The sequence below is a fragment of the Entelurus aequoreus genome, linkage group LG18, assembly GCF_033978785.1.
Source record: "Entelurus aequoreus isolate RoL-2023_Sb linkage group LG18, RoL_Eaeq_v1.1, whole genome shotgun sequence".
NCBI classification, from domain to species: Eukaryota; Metazoa; Chordata; class Actinopteri; order Syngnathiformes; family Syngnathidae; genus Entelurus; species Entelurus aequoreus.
The window spans coordinates 13,620,522-13,643,648 of NC_084748.1; the positions used below are offsets into that span (position 1 = coordinate 13,620,522).

Consider the following 23,127-nt stretch of genomic DNA (forward strand, 5'->3'; position numbering starts at 1 on the left):
AGACAACACATGTTAGTGTCTATATTAGCCTACTATCAAAATGACTTTAAAAGTCTTATATAAGTGTTATAATGAAGACAACACATGATGTTAGTGTCTATATTAGCCTACTATCAAAATGACTTTAAAAGTTTTATGTTTCATAATGAAGACAACACATGTTAGTGTCTATATTAGCCTACTATCAAAATGACATTAGAAGTATTATATAAGTGTTATAATGAAGGCAACACATGATGTAAGTGTCTATATTAGCTATAGTAACCTACTATCAAAATGACTTTAAAAGTCTTATTTAAGTGTTATAATGAAGGCAACACATGACGTAGGTGTCTATATGAGCCTACTATCAAAATGACTTTAAAAGTCTTATATAAGTGTCATAAGGAAGACAACACATGATAGTGTCTATATTAGCCTACTATCAAAATGACTTTAAAAGTCTTATATAAGTGCTATAATGAAGGAAACACATGACGTACCGGTAGGTGTCTATATTAGCCTACTATTAAAATGACTTTAATAGTCTTATATAAGTGTCATAATGAAGACAACACATGATGTTACTGTCTATATTAGCTATATTAGCCTACTATCAAAATGACTTTAAAAGTCTTATATAAGTGTCATAATGAAGACAACACATGATAGTGTCTATATTAGCCTACTATCAAAATGACTTTAAAAGTCTTATATAAGTGCTATAATGAAGGAAACACATGACGTACCGGTAGGTGTCTATATTAGCCTACTATTAAAATGACTTTAATAGTCTTATATAAGTGTCATAATGAAGACAACACATGATGTTACTGTCTATATTAGCTATATTAGCCTACTATCAAAATGACTTTAAAAGTCTTATATAAGTGTTATAATGAAGACAACACATGATGTTAGTGTCTATATTAGCCTACTATCAAAATGACTTTAAATGTCTTATATAAGTGTTATAATGAAGACAACGCATGATGTTAGTGTCTATATTAGCCTACTATCAAAATGACTTTAAAAGTCTTATATAAGTGTTATAATGAAGACAACACATGATGTTAGTGTCTATATTAGCCTACTATCAAAAGGACTTTAAAAGTCTTACATAAGTGTTATAATGAAGGCAACACATGATGTGTCTATATTAGATATTTTAACCTACATACAGCTAGCCTAAAAAGCATGTTAGAATCAATTAGCTTACAGTCTTGCAGTGACCAAATATGCCTGATTAGCACTCCAACAAGTCAACAAAGCTCACCTTTGGGCATTCACGCACAGCATAAAACGTTTGGTGGACAAAATGAGACAAAGAAGGAGTGGCATAAAATACATCTTTCTGTGGCAGCTTTGGAGAAAGTTGTACATTTAAAACAAACTTCTGAGTAACAGTCCACACAACGGTGAGTTCAAGGGCCGCTAAAAAATTAGTAGGACATAACGGCGCTCGCCAAATACTCTCATCAGTGAAGCATAAACACAAACATATTAAACAGTGGGCTTTCTAACTATTAGGAAGGTTTGTGTCGTGTTTGTCCTCCTACAGAAACCATATTACAACAAAAAACATACTTTTCACCCCACGTTTGTTCTGTTTCCATACATTTAAAAATAAAAAATACATGGAGCCACCAGGGCGGCGCTAAAGAGCCGCATGTGGCTCTAGAGCCGCGGGTTGCTGACCCCCGGCATAGTCAAACCCTGGTTTCATTTATAGACCCTTTCAAGAAGAGCGACTCATACAAAACCAAAGCAATTTTCCCATAAGAAAAATTATGTAAATTAAACTTTTTTTCTTTAGAACAGGAATATGCAATTTCGAAAAAAAGTTGCGTGTGAATGAAGTATGTGCTATACGCTGAAGAGCCAAAGCCGACCTGAAATGCTAACAGTTAGCAAGCTGGCCGGATAGCATCAAGTAACAAAAAGTATGAGCAAAATAAGCTAAAAAAAAAATAAAGCTAGCATGCTTACAATATCATGCTTACAGTTAGCATTAATGAAATACCAAAATATATGACACTGAGGTGTAGACCTGCTAAATTAGCTTACATGCTGAAATGCTAATTGTAACACAGGTTTTTTTTTCGTGATGGGTTTTATAAAAACACGTTATGGTATGCTGTATGCTATAGCTAAATATCAACAGTATCGATACTAAGGTGGGTTTGTATCGGATTGATACTAGCGTGATTGGGTAAATACTTGTTATATTTTCTCTTCTATACGTCCAGTAAATTACTTGATTTTCCTCAGTTTATGCGACCCCAGCGTCTTGTTCTTATTCACCTCTCTCTCTCAGGCACACTTTGCCCCTCCTCCTGCTCTACCGACTAATGTTATTTTTTTTCACCACAAACATCTGCGAGTAATGGTGGCCTTGACAACAATTTTAGTCTAACAGTCTGATGTGAGTTATGTTGTATCGGCCTGTTCCGCGTCTAAAAGATACATCTCTTTTAAAGCCCACCTGCTAAATTTCTCGCTCTGCTTGTCAATTTATATTGTATTTGTCTTTTGGCCAAATGTTACTCTCAAATGTATTTTTTTCTTGTGATTGATGCTGTATTACTGCCTTTCCCAACATTGAACCAAAACATTCCATGTTCACAATCAGATCATCTCATGGCCCAAATAGTTCACAGTAGCACTATACATAATCATAATACCAGGGCGTCTAGTGTGGGGCATTTTGTACTCCCTTGTCCCAGGAAGAATGCTTTGAGGAAATATTTTATTTATAGATCTGTATCGTTCTGGAATAACCTGCCTCAAATTCTCACCGGCATTGAAAGTAAACAGGTTTTTAAAAAGAAAGTAATATTTTATCTGAGTCTTTAAATTAGTTTGCTTGTTGATGATTTTGTTTGGTTTTATATTGTGTCGTTATATTTATATGGTAATTATTATTCTGTGACTGTAAATGTTTGCTTTTTTTCTGTATTGTGTAGTTATAATTATATGCTTTTACTTGTAATTGTATTGAGTTTGTGGACCCCAGGAAGACTAGTGGGTTGTTGTGGCAACCAGCTAATGGGGATCTTTAATAAAAATCAAATCAGTTTTTTTTTGCTCATCCAAGGTATTTTGCAATAGTGACTTTTCCATGTGTAGTAGAAATGAATTGTTTGCTACATTTACATTGCTTTAGATTGTACTTAGTTATAAAAACGCTTACTTGCATTCAAATTTTCCCGTGTTTTCATATTTAACAAGGGGCAAATTCACAGAATTATTCAATGATCATGACGTTTCCGGTCACAAGTACGGTATCAGTATCTACTTGGTATCAGACCGGTGCCAAAGTTCAAACCCCAACACATACACTTATTGCTTTAAAATGTGAAACGGTGAGTACGTGCTGCGCCAGTTTCCTCATGTACTCTTTTAAAAAAAAAAAAGTATCCTGCCTCATCTCACTTGAAAGGTGTTGATGATGGCTTGTAACTATTTTCCTCAATCATATGACGGGGAGATTACCCAAAACCTGGGATTAAAAAAAGGCAAGATATTTTTGCAAAGGTCTTTGCTCGGCTCTCGGTGTGAAGTTGTTTTAGCCGGTCATGCAAGAACAAGTTCCACATTTACATTTTGTTTAAAGACCTATTCTTTCCCCCTGTTTCCATGGCAACAAGAAGAGAGGCTCCGCACTCACATCTGGCTTCTAAAATAAGAGGTGAAAACAAGAGACTTACAAAAGAGGACTTTTATTTTTGATGGAAGAAGGAGTGCCAGCAACTTGACAGTTAGTTCAATGTGGTTGGTGAAGCTTTTTTTCCTTATTCTCTCTTTTTTTTAAGCAGCTTAAGTCCCGCAGGACTTGTCCAGTGAGATCCTTTGACCCAATGATTATGTTACCGATTACCTGCGAGCGTTCAAAGTCACATGATTCGAAGGGAAAGTGAAAATGACAGATTGCTGTAACAGATATCGAGTGAATGAGGAAACGAAAGAGGAAGACTGAAATGGTTCTTTTGACCACAACCACGTTCAGAGCGCGTTTAAATGCGCTCAAACATATACAGGATATTCTGTTCAATTAACATTATGTCTGCAGTACCTCTTTTTATTGGTGTGGCGAGGCACGTAAAGCTTTGTTGTTACGTATTGTAATTATATGTATTGTGTGTGTGTGTGTGTGTGTGTGTGTAGCATTGTGCTTGCTTCAGCCAGTACGCAGGATGATGTGCACTCCGGACTCGGTAAAAACGGGGCCGCTCATGTCTCCCACCTTGAGCGCAAAGGAGGCGTCTTCGAAAGGTTTCTGCATTTGACCTGCAGCATAAACGCACAAATTAAATTGTGTGCTCCAGTAGAAGACATTTCGTTGTTGGTTCTTTTTACGGGTTTGATATGTAGCTGACAAACGCACTGTGATTGTACAGCTCAGATTTTGAACCAAAAATGTACAGTAGAAAGAAATATGCCACTTAAGAACAGGTGTCAAACTCAAGGCCCGGAGGGCGGGATCGGGCCCGCCACACCATTTTATAAGTCCCGCAAAAATCTAGGAATAACACATGTTACACTTGGAAAAACTAGTGAGCATCATGGATGATGCCAGTCACCCTCTGCATACCGTTATCAGTAGCCAGAGAAGCCTGTTCAGTTCTAGACTGCTTCATCCCAAGTGCAGGACTAATAAGACTTAAAAAACTCCTTTGTCCCACACGCCATTAGACTGTACAACTCCTCTCTGGGGGTGAGGGGGGGGGGTACTAGGATGACAGGGGATGCAAAACAATAACAGTGCAATACTTTTTCATAACATGGTCACTACTGCCTAGTTTCTCTTGTTATATTCTTATTTTACTGTCATATTTTTATTCTCATTGTAGCTTTTTATTTTTGTTCTTATTTTAATATTTTTCTACTTTGTTTCCATTTATTACCCCATTATTTATTTTTTACATTTTAAATTCGATCTCAATTCTGTACACTGCTGCTGGAATTTTAATTTTCCTGAGGGAACTCTCCTGAAGGAATTAATAAAGTACTATCTATCTATCTATGTCAATAAAATACTTTCTTTTCTAACTAAATGTATTTGTCATGTACATTTTGACAGGAAATAAACACATGTACTCCATGTAGTTACATATTTGTGTAACTTGAATATTATTTAATAATTAAAAAAAAAAAATTATATTAACATACATTCCATTAAAACGAAAATAAATACTGTACTTTCCATACTATAAGTCGCTGCTTCTTTCCAATGCTTTGAACCCTGGGGCTTTTAAAATGGTGCTGCTAATTTATGGATTTTTCTCCGCTAACAGCCACAATGTTTTGTATTCAACAAACAGTTCTCATATTACACCGACAGACACACTGAAAAGGTGCGTTATTGTTTATGCTACGGTGGCATCTTTTGGCCGAGTTTGGTGTTGAAAATGTACATCTTGTTTTGCGCCTCAAACCGTCAGTAAAACCGTCCATAGTGGTTCTGCTTAAAAGGATTCTTCATTTAACACTCCAATCAACGTTTAGAAGTCTTACAATATAACTAAAACAATTCTTACTTACTAAATTGTCCCTTGTGTGACGTCTGTTGGAGTGTTTTGATGCATACATGCACGTGCTATCGTAATGTAATCAAGCTAGTGTCGTTAGCGTTAGCAAATATGCTAACACGTTTACGAGTGTTCGTGTTAGTATTATTAACTTACAATACACTCCAAAAAGTCAGTGTTCAAAAACAAGAAAAAAAAAATACAAAAATTAGGGCTAAATTACTTGAACTAAGCAAAATTATTTGCCAATATAAATAGAAAATTCGGCTTGTCAAGACTTTCCAAAACAAGTAAAATTAGCTAACCTTAATGAACCCAAAAATACCTTGACATAAGTATATTCTCACTAACAACAAGTACACTTTTCTTGGCAGAATTTTTTTTTGGACCTTTTTGCTCAATATGTTGAAAAATATTCTTAAATTAAGTAAACGCTAGTGCCATTATCTTGACATAATGATATGCGCTCCGCATCATGATTTTTTTTTTTCATGCTTGAAGTAAGAAATGATTACTTTAAAAAAGTAGTTTTATACTTGTGAGTGTTGATGACACAGCTTTGCAACAGTTGATATTCTAGTTTCAAGCATGTTTCACTCAATATAGGTCATAACATCTGAGCTACAAAATGTAATATCTTACTGAGATCATTTCGGACCAAAACCCTTAAAACAAGTAAAACTAACATAAAATCTGCTTAGTGAGAAAATTATCTTATCAGACAGAAAAAAACTAATATCACCTTTATTTGAGATATTTAAGCTTACTTAGATTTCAGTTTTTTCAGTGTAGCATTCTTTCTGTATTGTTTAAGTTTTGTAAATTCACCAAGACGTCACCGTGTAGTTATTGAGTCTGTTTAGCTGATTGGAGAGCTAGCTTCTGACTTTTCTTTTGTTTGATCATCCGTTTTACTACCGTGTTACAGACATCGTTTGGAAACAATTAAAGTATGTAAATAAAAATGTACAAAATATTTCATATCAGTACATATATATGCATTTGGTGGGTGTGGCTTAAACACCGGTGAGCTATATAGCCCGGAAAATACGGTACTTAAATATCTGCTTGTCCTATGATTTCAAAGAAAGTTTTATCTATCAAATTGACCACTCTCAAAATGATAATAGATTTTACGTAGGGCGTAACGGTACGTGTATTTGTATTGAACCGTTTCGGTACGGGGGTTCCGGTTCGGTTCGGAGGTGTACCGAACAAGTTTCCACACGGACATATTAAGTAGCGTAACGTACGTTGTGTAAACAATGCACACATGTGCATTGTTTACTCAAAATGCCGGACATTTGAGGCATTTAAGAAACTCCGCCCTGGTTGAGAAGGGGTTAAAAACAAAACAAATTGTGCACGCAGCAGCATTGGTGAGGGAGGGGCAGAGACAGAGAGAGTGAGAGAGTTATGATAAACGCGCATGCGTCGCCAGGCTCTGCTTTTTATCCATAGATTTATCAGATTTAATTTTTTATTATCTATAGCAGAGGTGTCAAAAGTGTGCCCCGGAGGCCATCTGCGGCCCACAGATAATGTTTTAAAGGCCCACGGCACTTTCTAAAAATGCTATTAAAATAAACAAAAATGAAATAAAAAAGCTTAACGGTTAAATGTAATTTAGAAAAAGTTGCAATGTTGACTAATAAAACAAAGCTGTTTTTTTTCTTTCAAACTGTCATTGCTCAAAACATGATATTGAATCAAAATCAATGTTATAATGAATTATTGACCTATCCAAGGTTCCGATTTCTTCACATCAAATATTCCACTAAGAAAAATATTTTTGGTGGAAGATTTTGCAAATTTGGTAAATAAATAACCCAAAAATGTATATTTTGTTGTTTTCTTACTGTACCGAAAATTAACCGAACCGTGACCTCTAAACCGAGGTACGTACCGAACCGAAATTTTTGTGTACAGTTACACCCTAATTTTACGGCAAAAAAAGGAGGCCACTCAGTCACCAGAATTTTACTGTAAACAACTGTGGTATTGTTTTCTAATTTACTTTAATGTAGTGTAAAAACAACCAATTTAGATTTTACTGTTAAGAAAAGGTGATTGAATTTAAGGTTCAAAACTGGGAAATACCTAATACTTGTGTTCTTTGGGCATCATATTGATAAAACAAAGACAAAAATAGTAAGAAGGTCCTCACCTCTTCCAAAGACTCCCAAGTCTCCATCATTTTTAGCTGAACTGCAATCGCTGAACTGAGAAGCCAAATCCTCAAACTTCTCCTCTCCAGACTTTATCTGCTCAATATATTCTGAGTAACATAGGAAAAACAATAAATGAGCTCATCTGACGTATCGCTAAGCGCTCTTTGTGTCCCAGCTTACTCTGGATCATCTCCAGCGCCTCATCTTTGGATCGCGTGATGTTTTGTTCCCGCCAGGAGGAGGGACGTCGTGACTGGTTGTGTTTGACCAGCAGGTGAGAGCAGCGCACCTGACGCACGACAACACAGCAGCGCACAAATAACATCACTCATGTGCTGCTCCCAATGAGCCCACTTCGCCCGTTTCTTACTGACAAGAAGCAGGGAACAAACATTTAGGAGGCATATCGATTATTTACATTCGCTGGCTCGCCTTGGCCGTCTCCTATTGGTCGTTCCCATTGGCTGGCGTTGGTGGTGTGGTTGAAGTAATACACCTTGCCTGCATTGGAAGATTAAGAGTACATCGTTTCATATTTGTGACACTTCCAAAGAGGAAAACATTACTTGTTGTCCTTGTTATATTAATCTAATCAATGTTTTATGAGCATCATTATTGATTATATCGTAGGGTTGTACGGTATACCGATACTAGTATAGTACCGCGATATTAATGAATCATATTCGGTACTATACCGCCTCTAAAAAGTACCGGTTAAATATGGAAAGATAAAAGAATAATATAACATATGCAAAAAAATAAAAATAAAATAATACAATAAAATAAAAAAGATTACTCCCTATATGTGTATATGTATATATATTTTTTAATTTCTGATTATTTTTTATTATTATTAATGGATTATTTCTTTTTTTGTTTATTTAATTGATGTATTTGTAGATACTTTTTTTTTTTTTGCTGTTTCTTTCTTTTTTTGGGCGGGGTGGGTGGTATGGTTGGGATATAAACAAAAAATATTTTGACATTTAGGGCAGACAATTGATATATGATGTATGTGAATATGATGTAATGGATAGGAATGTCTGATGCTGGATGTCAATAAAAATAAAATGAAAAAAAAAAATTAAAATAAACATATTAGATTAGATTAGATTTAGATTTATTGGTCCCCTTGGGGAAATTCATTGTCACTGCCGTACATTTGAACAATAGACATTACACATCACAAAAAATAACAAAAAGACATCCTACATGACCAACACACATTTACAGGCTTGTCAGACAGGTCGGTCGGGCCTGCTGTTAAGGGCGGCTCAAGCTGCAGGGATAAGGCTTTTCCTGAGGCGGGCCCTCCGGAATTTGATAGTTCTGTACCTGCGCCCTGATGGTAGTGGGATGATGTATTGGTGTAGTGGGCGAGTGATATCCTGGACTATTGTTTTTGCCAGTCGAGTGATGGACCTGTGGTTTAAGTCTGAAATGTTGGGTGTGGGTAGGCCAATGATTTTAGCTGCTATGTTTGTAATGCATGTGAGTTTGGTCCGGTTGGTTACAGAAAGCATGGTGAAAAAACATGTGGAACAGTACATAAGGATGGGTTGAACAATGCTTTGGTATAGTAATAACAGGAGATGAGGTGCAACGTATAGTCCTTTAAGTTTTCGGATGGCTGACAGTCTTTATTGACTTCTTTTTTGAATGTCCGTGGTGTGCTGATCAAAGGTGAGTTTATTGTCCAAGGTTACGCCCAGGTATTTAAAAGTGTCAACTGTTTTATGCAGACATTTCTTATTCAGCATGTGTCTTACTTTATAAAGAATAGCAATGCATGGTTCAAGTTGGTCAGAAAATGAATATAGTTCAAATGAGGATACTTTTTTTTATTTCAGGCATTTAACGCAATTTAAATCTTTTCTGTTACAGATTAAAAACAATGTTAACAAAGTTATAAATGTTTTGGTTTTTTTTAATGTTAAAGAATACAGTGTTATGCAGAGGTGTACTTGTGACAATTTTTTGGACAAATTACACCATTTATAGTTGCGGCAGAGGGTGCAAAATTTTTTCGTCTTCCTGGGGGACAGGGAGGGACCCCACTGTTTTAGCCAAAGTCTGCCAGCTTAAAGGCCTACTGAAAGCCACTACTACCGACCACGCAGTCTGATAGTTTATATATCAATGATGAAATCTTAACATTGCAACACATGCCAATATGGCCGGGTTAACTTATAAAGTGCAATTTTAAATTTCCCGCTAAACTTCCGGTTCGAAACGCCTCTGAGGATGACGTATGCGCGTGACGTCAATCATTGAAACGGAAGTATTCGGACACCATTGAAGTCAATACGAAATAGCTCTGTTTTCATGTCATAATTCCACAGTATTCAGGACATCTGTGTTGGTGAATCTGTTGCAATTTGTTCATTGCATTATGGAGAAAGAAGCTGAGCAAGCAAAGAAGAAAGTTGTCGGTGCGAAGCGTCTATTTTGCGAGGGAAGTCAGCAGCAACACGTACACAGCCGGCGCTTCTTTGTTTACATTCCCGAAAGATGCAGTCAAGATGGAAGAACTCGGATAACAGAGACTCTAACCGGGAGGACTTTTGACTTCGATACACAGACGCCTGTAGAGAACTGGGACAACACACTCTTACCAGGATTACTTTGATTTGGATGACAAAGACGCAGACGTGCTACCGTGAGTATGCAGCTTTGGCTTCCAAACATTTGATCGCTTGACCGTACGTGCGCGTCACGTACGTAACTTTTTTTTAAATATATAAGCTTTATGAACCTTGGGTTAGGTGAACTGTCTTTTGGGCTGAGTGATTGTGTGTGTTGATCAGGTGTTTGAATTGTATTGGCGTGTTCTATGGAGCTAGGAGCTAGCAGAGGAGCTAGGAGCTAGCATAACAAACACGTACGGTAGGATTAATTTGTGGCATATTAAATATAAGCCTGGTTGTGTTGTGGCTAATAGAGTATATATATGTCTTGTGTTTATTTACTGTTTTAGTCATTCCCAGCTGAATACCAGGTACCGTGAGTATGCAGCTTTGGCTTCCAAACATTTGATCGCTTGACCGTACGTGCGCGTCACGTACGTAACTTTTTTTTAAATATATAAGCTTGGGTTAGGTGAACGGTCTTTTGGGCTGAGTGATTGTGTGTGTTGATCAGGTGTTTGAATTGTATTGGCGTGTTCTATGGAGCTAGGAGCTAGCAGAGGAGCTAGGAGCTAGCATAACAAACACGTAGGTGTTTTTATGCAGGATTAATTTGTGGCATATTAAATATAAGCCTGGTTGTGTTGTGGCTAATAGAGTATATATATGTCTTGTGTTTATTTACTGTTGTAGTCATTCCCAGCTGAATATCAGGTCACCCCCGGCTCTCACAGCATCTTCCCTATCTGAATAGCTTCAACTCCCCACTAGTCCTTCACTTGCACTTTACTCATCCACAAATCTTTCATCCTCGCTCAAATTAATGGGGAAATTGTCGCTTTCTCGGTCCAAATCTCTCTCACTTAGTGCGGCCATCATTGTAAACAATAGGGAACTTTGCGTATATGTTCAATTGACTACGTCACGCTACTTCCGGTAGGGGCAAGCCTTTTTTTATATCAGATACCAAAAGTTGCGATCTTTATCGTCGTTGTTCTATACTAAATCCTTTCAGCAAAAATATGGCAATATCGCGAAATGATCAAGTATGACACAGAATAGATCTGCTATCCCCGTTTAAATAAAAAAATGTCATTTCAGTAGGCCTTTAACTCTGTCTAAAACAATTCAAGTACTTTTTAAAGCCGAGTCAAATTGCAGGGCAATAAAAAGAGGCACAATAACAAATGCTAATTGCACACACAGAACATTAGGCACCAATGAGCCGGTCTCTTAAGACTAAACATAAAATCTATTAAATATCTTAAAATTTAAGAATGATCGATGATACAATTCTATATATTGAGTCTATTGGGTTGTTAACAATGCCAGGACTTAAAGGCCTACTGAAAGCCACTACTACCGAACACGCAGTCTGATAGTTTATATATCAATGATGAAATCTTAACATTGCAACACATGCCAATACGGCCGGGTTAACTTATAAAGTGCAATTTTAAATTTCCCGCTAAACTTCCGGTTCGAAACGCCTCTGAGGGTTGACGTATGCGCGTGACGTCAATCATTGAAACGGAAGTATTCGGACACCATTGAAGTCAATACGAAATAGCTCTGTTTTCATCTCATTATTCCACAGTATTCTGGACATCTGTGTTGGTGAATCTGTTGCAATTTGTTCATTGCATTATGGAGAAAGAAGCTGAGCAAGCAAAGAAGAAAGTTGTCGGTGCGAAGTGTCTATTTTGCGAGGGAAGTCAGCAGCAACACGTACACAGCCGGCGCTTCTTTGTTTACATTCCCGAAAGATGCAGTCAAGATGGAAGACCTCGGACAACAGAGACTCTTACCAGGAGGACTTTGATTTGGATACACAGTTGCGATAACGTGAGTACACAGCTGCGCTTCCAAACATTTGATCGCTTGCTATAACTAGCTCGAGCTAGTAGCTAGGAGCTAGCATTAGGATTAATTTGTGGCATATTAAATATAAGCCTGGTTGTGTTGTGGCTAATAGAGTATATATATGTCTTGTGTTTATTTACTGTTGTAGTCATTCCCAGCTGAATATCAGGTCCCACCCGCGCGCTTCCAAACATTTGATTGCTTGCCCGTACGTGCGTGTCATGTACGTAACTTTGATTAAATATATAAGCTTTATGAACCTTGGGTTAGGTGAACAGTTGTTTGGGCTGAGTGAGTGTGTGTGTTGTGCAGGTGTTTGAATTGTATTGGCGGGTTATATATACAGGATCCCGTCCATATTACCCGCTCGAGCTATAACTAGCTCGAGCTAGTAGCTAGGAGCTAGCTAGGAGGTGTTTTTATGCGGGATTAATTTGTGGCATATTAAATATAAGCCTGGTTGTGTTGTGGCTAATAGAGTATATATATGTCTTGTGTTTATTTACTGTTGTAGTCATTTCCAGCTGAATATCAGGTCACCCCCGGCTCTCACAGCATCTTCCACTCCCCACTAGTCCTTCACTTGCACTTTCCTCATTTAAAAATATTTCATCCTCGCTCAAATTAATGGGGAAATCGTCGCTTTCTCGGTCCGAATCTCTCTCACTTCATGCGGCCATCATTGTAAACAATAGGGAACTTTGCGTATATGTTCAATTGACTACGTCACGCTACTTCCGGTAGGGGCAAGCCTTTTTTAATCAGATACCAAAAGTTGCGATCTTTATCGTCGTTGTTCTATACTAAATCCTTTCAGCAAAAATATCGCAATATCGCGAAATGATCAAGTATGACACATAGAATAGACCTGCTATCCCTGTTTAAATAAAAAATTCATTTCAGTAGGCCTTTAATCAATAATACATCAGTGTGCAGCTTTTTAAACACATCATTACAAAACGCTAGATATTTTATCGTTTGTTGCTATTTCTACAGTTGAATTGCTTTTTTTTTTGTAACAGCCGAATGAACAGCATAGTTACAGTATGAATAAACATTTATTAGAGATGTCCGACACTATCGGACTGCCGATATTATCGGACGATAAATGCTTTAAAACGTAATATCGGAAATTATCGGTTTCAAAAAGTAAAATGTATGACTTTTTAAAACGCCGCTGTGTACACGGACGTAGGGAGAAGTACAGAGCGCCAATAAACCTTAAAGGCACTGCCTTTGCGTGCCGGCCCAATCACATAATATCTACGGCTTTTCACACACACACAAGTGAATGCAAGGCATACCTGGGCAACAGCCATACAGGTCACACTGAGGGTTGCCGTACAAACAACTTTAACACTGTTACAAATATGCGCCACACTGTGAACCCACACCAAACAAGAATGACAAACACATTTCGGGAGAACATCCGCACCGTAACACAACATAAACACAACAGAACAAATACCCAGACCCCTTGCAGCACTAACTCCTCCGGGACGCTACAATATACACCCCCCGCTACCCCCTACCCCCCACCTCAACCCAAACCCCCCAACCTCCTCATGCTCTCTTTTTTTTAGTTTAGTCTTTATTTTAAGGGACAATGCACAGAAACATTAAGCTCAAAGACAGATATGTTCTGTACCAGATTATAGCTAAATAGCTCATTTCCATCTGCAGTCCCTGGCTACCTAAATTAAAGGGATACAAAAATCATGCAATAAATATATGACAATAAAATAATACACAAGTATTAAGGGGAGCATGTCCCAAATTCCAAGCTGCTGTTTTGAGGCATGTTAAAAAAATTAATGCACTTTGTGACTTCAATAATAAATATGGCAGTGCCATGTTGGCCTTTTTTTCCCATAACTTGAGTTGATTTATTTTGGAAAACCTTGTTACATTGTTTAATGCATCCAGCAGGGCATCACAACAAAATTAGGCATAATAATGTGTTAATTCCACGACTGTATATATCGCTATAGGTTGATATCGGAATCGCTAGTTAAGAGTTAGACAATATCGGCAAAAAATCCATTATCGGACATCTCTAATATTTTATTGTTTGTTGCTATTTCTACAGTTCAATTGGGTTTTTTTTGTAACAGCCGAATGAACAGCATAGTTACAGTATGAATAAATATTTATTAATGAAATACTCATCTTTGTTGTTCGTGAGCACATGCCTAGAAATATCTAAAGCTGAATTTAAAAGCAGATTGCTAAATTAGAGCCACTGAAAAAGTGTACGCTTTATTCGTCGACTAATCGTTAAGCTAGTCGATGACTAGTCGACAATCAAAATAGTCATTAGTTGTTGACCTATCCTCTATACAATCATTAAGTGGAAAGTTTGCTTACAAAGCCTTGCAGAACATTACATCACTTAGAAGATGCATGACTCAACATTTAAATGCCTATAATTATGACAAAATGCAGGCAGTCAGCAGGTGAGCTTGTAAGGGCACCATGACGTCATACAGGGCCCAGGGTGTATCCGCTCGCGCGCAAACATGATTTAGCAACTTATTGAGCAAACAAAGCAAAGCAAACAAACAACCCGTCCGGTGCAAGTTGAAAAAAAAATACAATTCCTGGTGTATTTTCCTAAAAGACTATAAAGTTTGGTCAGCCTGCTAGCCATAATTCACCCGCATTGATGCGGATGTTAGCACGGTAAGCTATGTACCCATCATGCCTCTACAAACCTCTTTTAGCGTCTTTTGAGTTACTTATTCAGTCACCTGAGTTGCGGCTCATTTTTTTCTCCCAACCCGATGGTAAAGGCTCCTCGTTAGACGTCATATTCTCGTGGCAAGTTTACCCCAAAAGTAATTTAAAAAAAATTTAATCTAGCAGCAGCAGGCGTGTGTTTGTCACTAAAGTCCGACAGTTTGCGACAACTACCAAGAGGTTTACGGCTGGCGTTGTTTTCACAACTGGACACGCCTTCGACCAAGCGTTGCTTCCATTGGCTTATTGAGATGCCAATCATCTTTACGTCGATTTGATTGGTCTACAGAGAGACGTCGCTTTGACGAGAGCCTGCTAGAAAACATAGGCGTCGAAAAGGCAACGTTTGGGCACTCTTCTGCCGATTTTAAGGTAATATTGACGAATTCCACGCACATATTTGTAACTTATTTAAACATATTGTCATGTTGTATAACCAAATGTTGTACATTTTGGTGCGTGCTGAGTAACATAGTGATGCGAAAAGTATGTGCTTGTTAGCATAGCATGTAAGCTAACGTTGCAACGATACACATGCGTTGGTAAGCAGCTTCTAATTGTTGTTTTGTCACAGCATGGTTATGGTTAAAGTTTATTACGAACACGAATACAGTTACAATATGGTACATCATAATATTCAAATTTCTCTTTACATGTTCGAAAAGGAGTAGGAAGAAAACAAAGCTTATTAAATCCTATTCCTTTTGTAATTCATAGTATTAGCAATAGCTAACACAGATGTTCACTTCCGGTTCTCATTTTATAACGTAATTTACATCAATGCATTCTAAATACAACAGTTTTTTTAGTAAATAGTAGTGATGGGTTGATGAGGCGTCATGAAGCGTTTCGACACATTGCAAAACTGTATTGATACTGTGTCACTAAATACTGACATCTGCTGGACATTAAAAATCCCTACAGGCAACCTATGGACCGACTCAACTGACACTGATTTTATGACCGAGTCAGTGACGTGCGGTGAGGTTCATGGCTGGTGAGGCACTGACTTCATCACAGTCAGATTTACAAACATATGAACCCTAAAGAGTATCTTATTCACCGTTTGATTGGCAGCAGTTAACGCAGCGTTTCTCAAAGTGTGGGGCGCGCCCCACTGGTGGGGAATATAGACATGACAGGTGGGGCGCGAAGAACGGGAGGAAATTTCACTTTGATTTTTTAAATTTTTTTATTATTATATTCTTTGATTTTTTTTTTTTACTATGCTTTCATTTTCTATACACACTGTAAATCACTTTGGGATTCTGTCTGTGAAATCCGCTATATAGATAAATGTAAATTACTTATTTTTCCTGTATGCTTTACATTTCTAGGTAGGAGCGAAAGTTTGACAGACAGCAACAGTAACTAATGGGGCGGGGCTAAGCGGAAGCTTTGTGAATGGCGAGTCACTGTGCGAGGATTTGCTGTTTTGCAAATACATAAAAAATAGAGCCACTGCTGATGAGCTGTTCAAGATAATGGACAGTTTCCTCAAAGAACACGACCTTAAATGGGAAAACTGTGTGGGCTTTTGCTCTGATGGCGCGCATGGCAAAGTCAAGAAACGGGCTGCGGGCTCTAATAAAGAGGGTTGCGCCAAATGCGCATTGGACACAATGTGTCATTCACCGGGAAACACTCGCGTCAAGGCAGCTCAGCCCCGAATTCAATGAGGTTTTAACAGTGGCAGTGTCAAGCCTGCAACCCCGATTTGAAAAGCTGTGCAGTGCAAAACAGGCTCATTGCAGCCACTAATGCTGGAGTACTGTAAAACTCATGTTCACTTGCCCTGTCCTCCTTTTGTTGGCAAAGATTGCAAAGTGGCACTTTTATTTTCATTTATTATTGAACTTGATGCAAGTTATTTGATTTATTATTGAACTTGATGCAAGTTATAACACTTTTATTTGATTTATTATTGAACTTGATGCAAGTTATAGCACTTGTTTTATTTATTATTGAACTTGATGCAAGTTATAACACTTTTATTTGATTTATTATTGAACTTGATGCAAGTTATAACACTTTTTTTGATTTATTATTGAACTTGATGCAAGTTATAACACTTTTGTTTTATTTATTATTGAACTTGATGCAAGTTATAACACTTTTGTTTTATTTATTATTGAACATGATGCAAGTTATTTGATTTATTATTGAACTTGATGCAAGTTATAACACTTTTATTTGATTTATTATTGAACTTGATGCAAGTTATAACACTTTTTTTGATTTATTATTGAACTTGATGCAAGTTATAACACTTTTTTTGATTTATTATTGAACTTGATGCAAGTTATAACACTTTTGTTTTATTTATTATTGAATTGATGCAAGTTATTTTATTTGATATTGAACTTGATGCAAGTTATACCACAGCTGCACAGTTATTTTATTTATTATTGAACTTGATTTTATTTTATGTTATTGAGTTTGAATGTATAAAACTTGATGTTACTTGATGTTCGATAAATTTGAAAATGTTAAGCTTGGCATTAGCGTTCTGTTGGGGCGATGGGGGCAGGTGGGGCTTGAAAACTCCCCCTTGTCCAAAGTGGGGGATGACAAAAAAAGTTTGAGAATCACTGAGTTAACGGGTTATGTATAAAAGCTCATACCAGCATTCTTCCCTGCTTGGCACTCAGCATCAAGGGTTGGAGTTGGGGGTTAAATCACCAAAAATTATTCCCGGGCGCGGCACCGCTGCTGCCCACTGCTCCCCTCACCTCCCAGGGAGTGAACAAGGGGATGGGTCAAATGCAGAGGACACATTTCATTACACCTAGTGTGTGTGTGACAATCATTGGTACTTTAACTTAACTTTAACTTTACACATACAAACTAGCACACAAAAAAGCACATTTAATAAAAAAAACGTTATTATGGTCTTACCTTTATTTATAAATGAAGTCCATGCGCCGCTCCTTCTGAACAAAAGCATCGATAACTTGTTTATAGAAGTCTTCCTTATCTTTCTTCAGTTTTAAAAGTCTCTCTGTCTCGATGGAGATCTTCCTTTAATTATTACCTCCTGCTTCGATTGAAAGTCCAGTTTAGAAAACTGTTTTATTTTAGATATGTAATCCTCCATGGTAAAAGTCCAGGCGAGAAGAAAAAATAAACGATCGCTAACTGTTGCTGCTTGTTGTCACTTATTCTGCAGCCGAGTAGTCGCAAAAATGATTCCTGGGATCACTAGCACCCTCTACCACCATGAGGCGGGATTACTGCGAGCCTCAGCCAGTGCGTCTTCGCAGCAGTTTTATGATTGCTCAGCACAAGAAATACGTTACACACATACAGTTGTTGACAAAATACACTGTACATTATATACCTCAGCTAACTAAACTATGGAAATGTATAATATAATTCATATAGCAATACGGTCTCACTGCACAGCAGGCCAGCAGTTAACCGAGTCATTGCGCAATCCATGGCGAGGCTCAACTGGCTGGTGACTCATCGCAAGTCTCTTCTCAGTATTTGAACGGCAAATGTGAAAATTCAGCGATTTTGAAGAAAAATTATCTAAAACTGGTGAAGTTAAATGGAAAATAACTTTATAGTATAATCATTGGATACATATAACAATTTAATGATTTTTTTTTCTTTTTAAATTTTTTTTCTTTCCATGATTGCACGTGAGGCCCCGCCTCACCTGCCTCCCCTGACTGCATGTCACTGGACCTAGTATATACAATAATATAAACCAAGTCATTGCATTTCATTTAGGATTATTTCATATCTTCATTTAAATAAAAATATATTTTTATCTTTTTTAGATACAGTCAATAAATAATGTAAACATGTATCATAAAATGGAAATCTAAGAGAACGTGTTGTGAATGAGGATGCTTGTGGACTGGGAATTTTTATTTTATTTTTTTATACATCTTTATTTAAAAAAAAAAACAGTTTTCCCAACGTATTAAATTTTAGACGATTTCTCTTCTTAGTTATTATATTTCCGGCTGTAGAAAAGACCCGCTCACAGGGCACAGAGGAGGCGTCAGTGCGACACAGTTCGCGTATCGGTCATGTGACCGAAACAGCTCATGATCGGTCACATGACTTTCTAAAAGCGGTACGCGCACCGACACAGGGTTTTGCTCTATGAGCTTGACACATGCGTTGATGCATCGGTATTGCCGGACCCATCACTAGTAAATAGTTAGTTCAGCTATGACACACATAATGAGATGAATAATACATAATGTTCAATAAAGTTTAAGATAGAGCTGTCCGATAAAGGCTTTTTTGCCGATATTGTCCAACTCTTAATTACCGATTCCGATATCAACCGATGTATACAGTCGTGGAATTAACACATTATTATGCCTAATTTTGTTGTGATGCCCCGCTGGATGCATTAAACAATGTAACAAGGTTTTCCAAAATAAATCAACTCAAGTTATGGAAAAAAAATGCCAACATGGCACTGCCATATTTATTATTGAAGTCACAAAGTGCATTATTTTTTTTAACATGCCTCAAAACAGCCGTTTAGGATTTGGAACAGGAGGTTAAGGTGGGGGGGGGGGGCAGCGGGGGTGTATGTTGTAGCGTCCCGGAAGAGTTAGTGCTGCAAGGGGTTCTGGGTATTTGTTCTGTTGTGTTTATGTTGTGTTACGGTGCGGATGTTCTCCCGAAATGTGTTTGTCATTTTTGTTTGGTGTGGGTTCACAGTGTGGCGCATATTTGTAACAGTGTTGAAGGTGTTTATACGGTCACCCTCAGTGTGACCTGTATGGCTGTTGACCAAGTATGCCTTGAATTCACTTGTGTGTCTGAAAAGCCGTAGATGTTATGTGATTAGACCAGCACGTAAAGGCAGTGCCTTTAAGGTTTATTGGCGCTCTGTACTTCTCCCTATGTCTGTGTACCGGCGTTTTAAAGTCATACGTTTTACTTTTTGAAACCGATACTGATCATTTCCGATATTACATTTGAAAGCATTTTTCGGCTGATAATATCGGCAGTCCGATATTATCGGACATCTCTAGTTTAAGATGTTTCTCAAAATTATTTTTTCCTTGTATTTTGTAAACACTTGTAGTGTTGCACAGTTGTTCAAACTAGGTCATGTTGGTGCATTGTTTATTAATACATTATATAATTTAATTCCATACTGATATGCTAAAGGTTTTAAGTGTTGTACGTGCATACAAATGTTTTAAATTCCATTTTTCCCTAAGGTTATATTTGTCTTTTGTTGAATTGTTGTACATTCCTGAGTAGTTTGCTTAATGCATAATTTTAGCTATTTTTAAATGTACCAAATAATCGATTTTCAGTATTTTGGACTCAATAAATAAAGGATTTGCAGGTTCTCTATTTCCAACGTTATGTATTATTCTAACTGATCTCTTTTGTAACACGGTTATTGAATGAACACAATAACTCAGATACTGTATGGTAACACTAGAGAGCTTTAGAGAATACAGTATACAGTGATTTTAGGTCTAGAATATATTTTGCTGTGCATTATTAAAATACTTCATGCCACCTTATGTTTATTTTTTAAGCCATTTCCATTTTTTTTCTCAATTATTACACCCAAAAATTATTATTATTTTTTTACTTTGTCAATGTCTACTACCGTCTATTTGTGTTTGACTTTCTCTTCTGCTGTTACCAAGTAGCGTTGTTTTACCGCATAGCACAATGGAGCGTTACATTATCAAGGACATGGTGCCTTTTGTTCATGCGTGACATCGGTGGCTATCACATGGTAACGCTAACGTCTGCTTTTTGCCAGACATTACGTGAAGATGATCGAGGTGGTGTGCAACGATCGCCTGGGCAAGAAAGTCCGGGTAAAGTGCAAGTATCCTTCATCCTGACACCACCGATTTCGAGGGCGACGCTTTGTTTGTTTACATGTCTGAGTGTTAATCGTAACGGAGCATGGTTATTTTTTGCAAATAATTGACTAAATGTTGAGTTTTTCCATAGGGCTCTTGTGCTGTATGTAGCTTTTCCTTAATATGAACATTACAGCTCTGAGGACACAATCGGAGACTTGAAGAAGCTCATTGCAGCCCAGACTGGAACACGATATGACAAAATAGTCTTGAAGAAATGGTAAACACCTCTTCCTCCGACCCAAATGGATATTTTCTGCTTCGCCTTCAAGACTTCTAAATGTTCCTTCTTTGTGCTCACAGGTACACTATTTTCAAGGACCACGTCTCACTGGGTGACTGTATCCTTTACACGGAGTATTTGGAAGGACTTGCCGTTAGAGATCGACCAATATGTTTTTTCCAGGGCCGATAGGGATTATTAGTAGTCAAGGAGGCAGATAACCGATATTTGAAATACAAGTAATTTAAACATGAAAAGTATACGTCAGTTAACAGCTGGACAAGGCTTCAAGTTGTTTTTTTAACATTAATTTTTAGGAGACGTCGGACCAGTAGACATGTTTATTGCGACGCTAATTTAGCTGCAAAAAAACGTCAGGGGATTTTACAAACACATTTATTACGTGTGTCTCAGCGGAGCATCAACATTTGCATTTCAAAATATAGAACATTTCCTGAGAAAATTGGTAAAAATATGGGATTTCTCAACATCACATCGTCTACTCAATTTTATATCAGTTTATGGATTTAATACATTGTAAGGTTTGCTTGAGAGGAACCCTAAAATATTGCAAACATTTAAATAAAAACAACTCTGGGCTCTTTCACGTATATTATAGTTAAGACATTTTTCAAGCTGGCTGACATAATTTCTTCCTGAATGTTACAGAAAGTATGAGAATGTGTGAGCTGCTGCCTGCTTGGCTTTACTGATATACTTTCATAATGGGGGAACTGCACTTTTTTTTGGAAATTCGCCTATCATTCACAATCCTTATGTAAGACAAGAACCCATGTTTTTCTTTTTTAATGCATTCTATATAATACATAAATGCGATCAAGTTTGCTTACAATGTAGCCTGTGGTCGTCGCTCTATTCTGCCTATCAAGCCGTTAAAAACATCCTAGGCTCCAGCGCCCCCCGCGACCCCAAAAGGGAATAAGCGGTAGAAAATGGATGGATGGAAGCACCTTCATTAAAGTTTTATATACATGTTGTAAGTATATAAGTAATGTAGTAACGGGCACATATGTAATAACTTAATATTTACGCATTTTGATAATTTGAAGCATACGCGGCACATTTATTTTGAAAATGCATCCTGACGTTCGCTTGTTTTTTCAACATCACTGATCATTACTCACTGCAGACTTCATGAGAGCCGACAAACATAATATATTACCACTTACTGTACACAATCTGCTGTCATTAGGATGCCTACTGATAGAATCTTGTTATATTCCTGTGGTGAAAAATTATAGCAGTAATAACAATGTTACACCTGCTCCGATATTTCCGAAATTTTTCATGGGTCGGAGTATTGGATGGAATGCAACCGCATCAGTGCAGTGGCGCCAATATCACCCCCTTGTGGTGAATAATTACAACTGTTATAACACCCTTACACATGCTCCGATCTTCCTGAAATTTTTTGTGGTGGTCTGGAAGGACCAGGGCCCGTTCGCAGCTTTAATTATATATTTTTAAAGATGAAATACTTGTATCATATGTGTTTATATTGTACCTGCTGATGTAGTTCAGTTGTATTTGAAACTAAAAAAAGGCAGTTTTAGATCAAAATGCCGATAATCGCTCGATCTCCAGTTCACTTTGATATTGATGAGCTTCGTCATGGGTTTGACTTGACCGTGAGCTTGGCAGACGAGATCCACGATGGGATGAACCTGGAGTTGTACTACCAGTGAAGCTGGGGAGGACCAACACCGCAACAGACACACACAGATATGACTTAAATTGCCGCTCCAAGACCACAGGAAAAAAACAGTGGCTATGAAAGACATGATGTAATGTGATTTTTTTTGTTTTGATAATATTGGAATAAAGTTGATATTTACTTAGTTATGCAGTGTGAGAGTTATTTTCACCACTTAACCAAATGTGTTTCTTTGCCCTATTTAAAACGTGTAAGAGCTGTTATTACTAGTACTGCCAAATGATTAATATTAGAATAATTGCGATTAATCACAATAAATAACTTACCCCAAAAAAGACCCCAATATTTTGACACAAATGCAATTTCCTCGTCAGAATGTTATACACAAACATTTTTTCAAATGTTTTACTTGAGTGTATATCATTTACAGCAGTGGTCCCCAACCACCG

At 37.3% G+C, this 23,127-nt stretch overlaps 2 protein-coding genes across 2 annotated transcripts; one reads left to right on the plus strand and one right to left on the minus strand.

Moving 5' to 3' along the window:
* Positions 1-4,119: 4,119 nt before the first annotated feature.
* Positions 4,120-15,088, minus strand: pin1 (peptidylprolyl cis/trans isomerase, NIMA-interacting 1). The gene is made up of 5 exons (XM_062026550.1): positions 14,922-15,088; positions 8,100-8,182; positions 7,862-7,970; positions 7,678-7,788; positions 4,120-4,269 (listed from the first exon to the last, which is right to left on the minus strand). Exons 1-5 carry the CDS (start codon positions 14,980-14,982, stop codon positions 4,160-4,162), a joined length of 474 nt encoding a protein of 157 aa, XP_061882534.1. The 5' UTR covers positions 14,983-15,088; the 3' UTR covers positions 4,120-4,159.
* A 40-nt stretch (positions 15,089-15,128) lies between these two features.
* ubl5 (ubiquitin like 5) lies at positions 15,129-22,864 on the plus strand. The gene is made up of 5 exons (XM_062026551.1): positions 15,129-15,282; positions 20,675-20,743; positions 20,917-21,000; positions 21,084-21,121; positions 22,666-22,864. The coding sequence occupies exons 2-5, from the start codon at positions 20,688-20,690 to the stop codon at positions 22,707-22,709; spliced, it is 222 nt and encodes a 73-aa protein (XP_061882535.1). The 5' UTR covers positions 15,129-15,282; positions 20,675-20,687; the 3' UTR covers positions 22,710-22,864.
* Positions 22,865-23,127: the final 263 nt, after the last annotated feature.

Excerpts from the sequence above, each read along its gene's own strand:
- pin1 (XM_062026550.1), bottom strand. The coding sequence starts at position 14,982 with ATGACGTCTAACGAGGAGCCTTTACCATCGGGTTGGGAGAAAAAAATG. Across the intron at positions 7,971-8,099 it reads GCCAAGGCGAGCCAGCGAAT|GTGCGCTGCTCTCACCTGCT; the intron begins GTAAATAATCGA and ends GTCGTGCGTCAG. Across the intron at positions 7,789-7,861 it reads GGCGCTGGAGATGATCCAGA|AATATATTGAGCAGATAAAG; the intron begins GTAAGCTGGGAC and ends TATGTTACTCAG.
- ubl5 (XM_062026551.1), top strand. The coding sequence starts at position 20,688 with ATGATCGAGGTGGTGTGCAACGATCGCCTGGGCAAGAAAGTCCGGGTA. Across the intron at positions 21,001-21,083 it reads AAAATAGTCTTGAAGAAATG|GTACACTATTTTCAAGGACC; the intron begins GTAAACACCTCT and ends TTGTGCTCACAG. Across the intron at positions 21,122-22,665 it reads CCACGTCTCACTGGGTGACT|ACGAGATCCACGATGGGATG; the intron begins GTATCCTTTACA and ends TGAGCTTGGCAG.